Consider the following 10,445-nt stretch of genomic DNA (forward strand, 5'->3'; position numbering starts at 1 on the left):
GTATAAAAATAAAAAGAGGAATTATGATTTTTTTTTTAAAACATGTGTATTTATATATTCTATATACATCCTATTTTTTTTTTCTTTTTTTTTTTACAGCTTCATTAATTTACTACATTAGATAAGCATTAATACATAGTTAAGGTAATATATAAAAAAAAAACAAATATTTATTTTTTGTTTTCTATTTTTCTACATATATTTTAATACTTCATTTCCTTTTTTTCAAGTTTACATTCTCTTTTTTTCAATTATATTTATATTTTCTATAATTTCTTCTTTATTTTAAAGTAGGCAAATAATTGGACTTCATTATAGTAATAAACCAAAAGAAGGAAATATTTATTTTTTTTGTAGTATACATATTCATATATATTTTTAAATACTCTTTTGTTCGTATATTCATATTTATATTATTTTTTTTTTATCTTTACACGAGACAGCAACAAACCCTAATTAAAGTAAGATAAAAAAAGAAAAGATATTTCATAATTTTTTTTACTATATTTACATCCATATTATTATATAAAATGTTGATTATATCTTTTATATATAGAATACATATAAATTTTTTTTTATTTTTTTTTTTTTTTTTTACAATTTCTGTTGTGGTGTGTGTCAAGCAAATAATTATACCTTATTAAAGTAAGATAAAATAAATAAAAAATACATGTCTATATTTTTGCTAAATCACATTTTTATATCTATTTAAAAATAATTATTTATATTATATTTTTATATAATTTATTTTTCTTATTTTCACATATGCGTACCTACCTTATGTTTTCCTTCCTTGAGCTAAAGAATAAATTCTGATTAAAGTAAGATATAAAAAAAAAATAAAATACTTATATATATATTTATATTAATACATCTATATTTTCATATATTATTAATTTCTTCTTTTTCATATTTACCTAATATTTTTCTATATAAATATATGATATATTTTTTTTCTTACCTTTTTACACTTTAGGATATAATTTGGATGATGACGAATTTTATTACCTTATCAAAGTAAAACTAAAAGAAAAAGGAAATATTTTTGAATTTTTTTATTATATTTCATATAAGTTTATTTAGAAGTGGTGATCAAATTTTTTTTTTTTATTTTATTACAGTTTATATTGACATAAAAAATGAGATATAATTAAAATAAGTCTAAAATAAAACACCTATCAATGTTTTTGTAATTGGTTAATGAAGAACATTATTAATCTTTTTGATATACTAAAACTATTAACATAATGTAAAGTAATTATTAATAAAATTATATATTTAAAAAAAAAATTTAATAAACTATATAAATATATGATTGTAGAGCTATAAAATATATATATATATATATATATATATATATATATATATATATATATATATATATATATGTATATTCTTTTTTTCTGATAGTTACGTTATTTTTGTAAATATACTATTATTTTTTTTTTTTTTTTATTTATTATAATTATCATTATTATTTTTACTTTTATAATAATAGGAAAAGGATGATATTCTTCAAGGTCTACTTGTATTTTTGAGTGAGAATTTTCTATCGTGGACAATTTGTAAAGAAAAAATTATTTTAAATATATTCATATGTTTTTATAATAAGAATTAAAAATTTTATTAAATTATATAAATACATCTCATGAAATATTAAAAATAATAAAAATATTAAGTTCATATATTTTTATTTAAAAAATAGTAAATGCAATATAAATTATTAATTTCATTCTATAAAATGTATTTAAATAAAACTGACATATTAATTTTCATGAATAGTAATCAATAAATAATATTAATAATCTTATATTTTAAATACATTAATAATAACTATAAAATAAAATTAATTTTTTTTTTTTTTTTTTTTTTTTTTAATGCAAGGTTTAGGAGTACAATAAGTATAACAAAATGTGTACACACAAAAAAAAAAAAAAAAAAAAATGAAGAATTTGATTTACGATTTACGATTTACATTTAAATTCTGTTCGTTTTATTCATTACGATTTTAAAACTTTATTATAGGTACTTGGATTATAAATGATATTATCTATATTTTCAGTGATATTTAGATAAAGTAAATATATTTTTATTAATGAATGCTAAGGATGAAGGAAAAATATGAATTTTCATATGAGTATACCAGAAGTGATTACATAAAATAAAGTTTTTATATATATTATTTTTTTTTTAGATATTTTTTCATGTAATTTTTTTTAGATATTTTTTCGTGTAATTTTTTTTTAAGATATTTTTTCGTGTAATTTTTTTTTAAGATATTTTTTCGTGTAATTTTTTTTTAAGATGTTATTTCGTGTAATTTTTTTTTAAGATTTTAATTTGTGTAATTTTTTTTTAAGATTTTAATTTGTGTAATTTTTTTTTTTGAAAAAATTTGTGATTTAAAACATTACACTTATATATTACTGTGTAAATTTAATAATAAAAAATAGAATTAATGTTTAATATTAATAACCTAAATTAAATAATTTTGAGTAACTTTTTATTTTTTTTTTAAAATAATATAAGATTTTTCTGTAGACATTCTTTGTTAATTAGATTATTCAATACTATAAAAATTATTTGAAGAGTCAATTAATAAGACTTTAGGTTACATCTAAAGGATTTCGAATCTAAAGTAAAGAACTTTCATTGAATTTCAATCTAACAAAATAGATAATGATATAGAAAGATTAAATTTCAATATCTTTGAAGAATTAATTAACTTAAATCATACAACTTTATATACAAGAAAAACGATGAAACATCAAGAATAAGCATATCTAAGGGACTATCTAAATTTAATGGATCATTATTGAGGGATTTTTTTCAAAGATACAAAGAATTTGAATACATGGGGTTTATCGCTGAAGTTATCTAAAAGGTAGAATCGTGTATTCTAATTAAAATTACATTACCTAATGACTACTTTAGAAGAATAATATTCATTTCTGCTGAGCATTAGGCAAAGAATATACTACAATTACAAGTTATGTTATCAAGAGTTATATTTTTAATTGTGGAAGAAAAAAACAAAATGTATTATAACCGTATCTATTCTAAACTAAAGAATAGTGTCATGAAGAAAGCTGTAAATTAATTCTTAATTTATTGCATAACATACACAAAAATGCTGTTTATGTTTTATGGGATAAGGAGAATTAACATTCACTGATATCTAGACAAGTTTTATAAGAAGATTCCCATTAAGTATTTTGAAACATGTTCCAATGAAGATACCTGAAGGAAAAACATTTAATGAAGCTATAACATCTATGCAATCATTCGAGGAAAAAGTTATTCATGAAAATCTAGATAAAGAAATGGGAATTTAATTTATCAAAAAGAATTATAATGATAAAAAAGAGGATATTAATATTAAGTTTCTTAACAAGTGCCATTGCACAGAAGAAGGACATCTTAAAAATAATTGTATGCATTTCACGAAAAAATGCGATAATCATAATATGATAGGTTATTTAATATCAATATGTAGAGGAAAAGTATTTACAGATAGAAAAGATAGAATTATAAGAAAAATAACTAATAAAAACTTTGATTTTAATTTTAAATGATCAGAAATGAAACTAATTCACAGAAAATACATAGAGTGCAAAAATACCTTAATAAACAGTTGAAATACTTGGAAAAACAAAAAAAAAAGAGAGAGAAAAAAAAAAATATATAAGAAAAATAGACTTAAAATGATAATGTAATAGAAAGAGGAACAGAATAAATAAAGCAGTTGAAGACAGAAATATTGAAATAAAGATGAAGTCTGATGAAAACATAATAGATTTGATAAAAAGTGAATTGTCTTATAATAAGATACTATATATCAAAAGTAATAAAGGATTTTGTTTGAATGAATAACAATTTGTAGAAATCAATGGGAAAAAATGATAACGCATTATTAGTTACAGGAGTAAAATTATGTATGATATCATCTTTTTCAACAAGAAAACTGAACATGAAATTGGATATGATAATTTTCACTAATGAAAGTTTGTGGAATATTTAACAAGATAATCTCAAGGATATCTAAAAAGGTTGAAATATGCATGAAATTTACCAACAAAAAGACCATAACCAGATTAGTTATAATAAATATAAATAAACCCTTTATATTAATTAATGGTTTTGTGATGAATAAATTAGGATATTTTATCATTAAGGATAATAATAATCATATATATATATATATATATTGCAAAAGTCAAACCTGAAGAAAATGAAATAGAGTTGAAAAAAAAAATTAGAGAATAATATAAAACTTTGAAAAAATAAAATTATGAATTCTAATGATAAATATAAAATTTCTATTAAAGTTTAAGAGAAATATTGGCGTTATAACTCTAGACCACTAAGAAAAGAAATGTTATCAAAATTACATTAGAAGATTAACAAAATGTCACAATTAAAGATAATAAGTAATGTTATTAATGCAGAATGAGTTTTACCTACTATTATTGTTCAGAAGAAAATAGGATAATTGGGAGTCATTCTAGAATATTCATATTTAAATATATTTATACTAGATGATTTACATGTTATCTCATATATGAAACATATTTTTCAAACTTTTTATGATACTAAATGGTTTTCAAAAATAAAACTTTAAAAATTGATTTTCAAATCATCTATTGGAAGAGAATAGTAAACCCTACACAGAATTTATAGTTCCAAAGCTACATGCATATTTAACGTATTATCGTTTGTATTAAAGATAAATTTCAAGCAATTTCAAAGAATAATGGAAAACATTTTTATGGAGTTAATTCAGAAGAATTATGTAGTTTTTGTATATTGATAGCATCATCACTTTTATAAAAAACACTATTTGAACACTTGGAAGTACTAAAAAAAAGTATTTAATATACTTAGTAATAATAATTTATGAATAAACATGGAAAAGTATGAACTTTTTATAACATATGTAATCTATATTGGACAAGAAACAAATCAAAAAGGAATCAGACCTTCTTTAGATAATATAAAAACAATCATTGAAGTAGAGAATTTTAAGTCAAAAATAAAATAATTTTTGAGAGCTACTAAATATTATAGAAATTATATTAGGAACTTTTCAGAATGGACTTTAAAACTAATCCCATTGTTAGATAAGAAACATAAATATAAATAGAATAAAGAACATTCAAAATCATTTGAACGAATCAAAGAAAAGATGGATGAAATAACTTGTCTTTTATTTTCGGAATTAGAAAAACCGTAAACTATCTACAATGATAAATCAGATTGTGTCATACAAACCGTGTTCACTCAAATAGATAATGATACTGGTCATACTAAATATATTCATTATACATCTAAAAAATTAAATGATATACAACGAAGATAGAGAATGGTAGAAAAATAATTATTCTCAGTAATATTAGGATGTGAAATATTCAATTATTATACCAAAACATCTAAAACTTTGATTAAAACATATTGTAAAACTATTATAGGAATTAATTCAATTAATACTGAAAAATTATATAGATAAGAATTGCAACTATCTGAATTTAATTTAGAATTTGAAAATACTGAAGGACTTCAAAATAATTTAGCTGATTGGATCACTAGATCAATAGAAGATAAAATAGATTTTCCGAATTGTATGACATTACAATGTAATAAACATAAAAAAGAATATATAAAGATTTAATGTTATACCATCTTGTGAAGAAATTACAAATACAGAATGATAAGATAAAACTAACATACCAAGAGAAATAGTATGAAAAGATAATTTTTTGGTTCACTATAGAACAGGAATATTACACATATCAGAAAAATATAGGAACCACGTAATGTATTGATTTCACAGTAGTAAATTTGAAGGACATTATTTAGTAAACAAAAATTAAAGAAAGTATAAAAACACTTTTGGTAACCTAATATCAATAAAGATATAGGGGAATGTGTTACAAATTGATTAGTTTTATGAAACAGTGAGTAATACGAAATCTGATCTCAATAATAACCAAGATCTATAAAAACATAATTTATTTAACATGGTTTCACTGGATATCAAAGAACCTTAAATATAGAAAGGCACGAGATACTTTATAAAAGTAGCGATTGATCATCACTCACATTTTATGGTGGCAAAAGTAACTAGTAGAACATTGATTGCTATGGATGCAATTAATATTATAAAAAAAATATGGATACCCTAGAAGCATTCTATCATATCATGGTTCAATTTATGCAACTCAAAGATTTCAACAGTATATTAATAAAGAATTACAGAAAAAATTGTACCATATTAGCTCATATTATCCACAAGGAAATAATATAAATGAAAGTTCTCATAATAAAATTAGATTATATAATTAAAACTTTTTAATAAGAAAAAAATTTATCTTTTCAAGTAGTAATGCGAAATGTAGTGTTAATATATGATAATACACTTCAGGTACTTTAGGAAAAGCATCTTATTTTACTCTGTTAGGAATAGATTATATATACCCTGGTTTTTCAAAATTATTACTTGAAAATACATAAAAAATGAGAACAATTTATTAAAATGATAGATAAAAACAAGTGAATGAATATTTAAATAGATTTAAAGAGAAAATACTGAGAGTAATTAAGGATATTCATATTAATATTTTTATTATATAAAACCCATTACGACATGAAGGGAATCGAATGAATCATTATAATGGTAATAATCAATATAAAACCTTATTGGAATTTTTTACATGGGAGGTAACTAAAATTGAAATTGGAAAATTTAAAAAACCATATATATATATGCTAAAAAGGTAAAGAAATTAAAATCCCATTTACTAAGGTTAAATTATTAAAGTAGTAAAACTGAAGAGATATATGAGATTCAATTGAAGAACATAATACAATTCACTAAAATGAATAAAAAAATAACAAAACTTATACATTTATATGAGTCTAAAAATTATTTTGATATTTATAAAAAGATATATTGTAACATTATATGAATTCAATGATAATAGAAACAGTAAAGTAGATATTGTTATGCATAAAGGACATGAAATTGTAAAATAGATCAAAAAAAAAAAAAAAATAAATAAAATAATATTATTATTTTTCCCAACATGGTGAAGTATTCTTTATAAATTATATTATCTTCCCATTTTCAATTATATTTAAATAAAGTAAATATATTTTTATGTATTTTCTCTAATTATGCAAGGTAAATGTTTGTGTCTAAAAGCATACACCACAAGTACATAAAAAAAAATAAAAAATTAAAAATGTAATGTTAAATATTATATATATATATATATATTTACTTCTTTTTTTCTTTGATATATTTTAAATAATTAAAATTCACAATTCTACCTACATATTATGAAAAATTTTCTAATACATTAAAAGAAATAGAGTTAATAATTGGTAAGATATTTTTTTATATGAATTAATTTTAAAGTATATATATTTTACTAATATATTATTAAAAGACATTTTTATGTAAAATTCAAGAATATTCAGCTTTTTTATTTTATGATCCCGTATATGTTTATTCAAAGTTTTTTTTTTTTTTTTTTTTTTTTTTTTTATTTGAGTTTTTTCATAAAAATGAAAAATAATTATTTTTTATAAAGCATATAAAATTAATTCAAACTATAAAAAAAATAAATATTACTTTCGACATTTTGCAACTTTTTTATCTGTACATAAAAATTAAAAAATAACTCTAAACTAATAAGATACTCATTGGTTATCTTTTTCATATAATATTTTTATTTTACAAAAAAATATATATCATATAAATTTGTAAGAAAATATAAATACAACTATATAAATAAATCATTAATAATATGCATTACTATACAACTTAGTCTTTTAGTTAAATACTAAATTTAAAAAGAAATTATAATGATATGTTTATTAAATGTGTATATATAATTTAAATCATTTTAAAATATTTAAAGAATAAAATAATTAATATATTAATATAAAAACTTTATAAATTTATGAATGAAAATTTTATAATTCATTAAAAATTAAAAAAAATTTTAAATGTCAAAAAATATTTAAAAAGATACAAATAAAACTTATAAACATTAATATTTATTAAAAGTAGATGAATAATATTATATTTATTAATATTTCATATTAATATGTAATAATTTAATTAAAAACGTTTTTTTAAATATATATATATATATATATATATATATATATAGATATATATATATGTTTAGTTAATAATACATTTATAAATTTAAATGAAATATTGATTAAATAAAAATATTTTGGTTTTAATTTTCTTTTAAATAATCTGATAGTTCATCTCTTATTTCCATTTCTCTTAATGTATAACCAATAATTAATTGCCAAAAACAAATATAAGTTAATACAGAACCACTTACATATATTAACTCATTTGATAAGTTTTTATTTATATTAAGGGTCATTCCTTGAATTACTAATTCTACAATTTTCTTTGTTGCATCTAAAACTAATCCACCTATGTTATCTGTTAAGGAACGTAATTGAACATCTGTTAACGATTTAATATATGAAAGTAAATCATCATTTAGAAATGTTTTATTTTCCTTTAATATTTTCAATTGATTTTCTAAATAATTAATTTTTTTTCTTAAAAAAATTATGTAATTTTTTGTATTAATTATAGGAAAATCATCATTTTGTATTTCTTTATATTTTGTAAAATAATGACCATTTAAATTCATTTTTTTTTCATTCTCATTATAATTATAATCATTTTCATTAATTTCTTTTGTATTCACGTCTTTGTTTTTTAAATTATTAAAATTAATGTCTTTACTTAACTCATTTAAATCTAATGTTTCATTTTCTATTTTATCATTATCAACAAATAAGCTGTAAAATGATTTTTTTAAATTTAAAGAATCCTCCCCCTTTTTGTTAATTGTATTATTTTGATCATAAAGTGATTCATTTAAACTTAACCTATAATCAGCATTTTTTATCATATATCCAGTTAAAATAATTTGCAAAAGAAAATTATATATTTTATCATATGTAATTAAAATTGATGTTTCTATTGTATATTTTTGAATATTTCCTATTATGTTAAATATAGTAGTTTTTACAGCTTCTTTAACTCTTTCAGATGTATTTTCAAAAAATCTATTAATTAATTCATTTGGTGATATGCTACAAATTTTATCAAAGTATTTGTTGTTACTGTTTTCAAAAGGTTTGTTATTTAATGAGAAAAATAAAGGAAAATCATTTTTTTTTTTTGATGTAAAAAAATTATTTATATTGTCATTAATCGAAGAAATGTCTTTTTTATCATCAGGAAATTTATTTTTATCTATATTTTCACTTTTTTTATTGTTATCAAAATACTTATTTTCTTCATTATCGTTATAAAAATAATCTAATTCATTATCTTCTTCATCGTCATATTCATCATATTCATCTTCATCATCATCATCATCATATTCATCATCCTCATCTTCATTTTCATCTTCATCATTTTTAAAATAAAAATCTTCTTTGTTATCACTGTCTTTTTTTTCTTTGGATTTCTGAACTTTTCGATTCTTACGTATTTTATTTTCTAAATCCTTCAGTATTTCTTTCTTCCTCTTATCTTCTAAAAAATTCTTCCATTCTTCATTTTTCTCATTTAAATTTTTATCTTTCTCATGTTCACTTTCATTATTTTCAGAATAATTACTATTTTCAGTGTTATTAAAGATTTTAAATTTTCTTAATTTAAAAAAGGACAAATGACTAAAATTTAATAAATCATAGTTATTTATTCCTCGTATTATATTATTTCCTTTGTGATATTTAAAATTTTTATTTTTAAGAATATTTTTTTTTTTTGTGAAGCAATTTTTTGGTAAAAAAAAATATTTCTTTTGCTGCTTAAAATTAATATTTTTGTTACTTATTTTTGGCAATATATTATCAAAATGAAATATTTTTTTTTTGCATTTTACATAATTAAATTCAAAAAAATAATTAATTGATATACCAATAAAAAAATCAATAAGAAATAAATAAATCAATCTTAGCATTATATATTTTTATTTAAGTTACATTGAAAGCTTTAAATAGTTAAACACACACATAATTAAAATTAAAAATAATATTTTTTTTTTTTTTTTTTTTTAATTTTTATAATAATATAATCCTATAAATTTTAAAAATCATTTTTTTTTTTTTTTTTTTTTTTTTTTACATACTTCTACATTTCTTATTTTTTAACTTTTGAAATTTAAAAGTAAAACAATTTATATATTAAAAAAGCATAAATTTAAATTATAAAAATTCACATAATAATAAAAATAATTTGATTATATAGAATATATAAAGAAAAAAAATGAATAATTACAATGAATACAAATATATTTTAAATGAAATATCATATATATTTATTTATTTTTCAAAAAAAAAAAAAAAAAAAAAAAAAAAAAAAAAAAAAAAAATTTAAAAAAAAAAAAAAAAAA

At 18.6% G+C, this 10,445-nt stretch overlaps 1 protein-coding gene across 1 annotated transcript, besides 1 other annotated feature; it reads right to left on the reverse strand.

Annotated features, from left to right (window-relative positions):
- Positions 1-3,347: 3,347 nt before the first annotated feature.
- Positions 3,348-7,104: a repeat region.
- A 1,148-nt stretch (positions 7,105-8,252) lies between these two features.
- PGAL8A_00074000 (conserved Plasmodium protein, unknown function) lies at positions 8,253-10,013 on the reverse strand (the record flags this gene model as incomplete). The annotated part of the gene is made up of 1 exon (XM_028675023.1): positions 8,253-10,013. The coding sequence occupies one exon, from the start codon at positions 10,011-10,013 to the stop codon at positions 8,253-8,255; it is 1,761 nt and encodes a 586-aa protein (XP_028525858.1).
- Between the last annotated feature and the right edge of the window lie 432 nt (positions 10,014-10,445).

This window comes from Plasmodium gallinaceum (genome assembly GCF_900005855.1).
Source record: "Plasmodium gallinaceum strain 8A genome assembly, contig: PGAL8A_v1_53, whole genome shotgun sequence".
NCBI classification, from domain to species: domain Eukaryota; phylum Apicomplexa; class Aconoidasida; order Haemosporida; family Plasmodiidae; genus Plasmodium; species Plasmodium gallinaceum.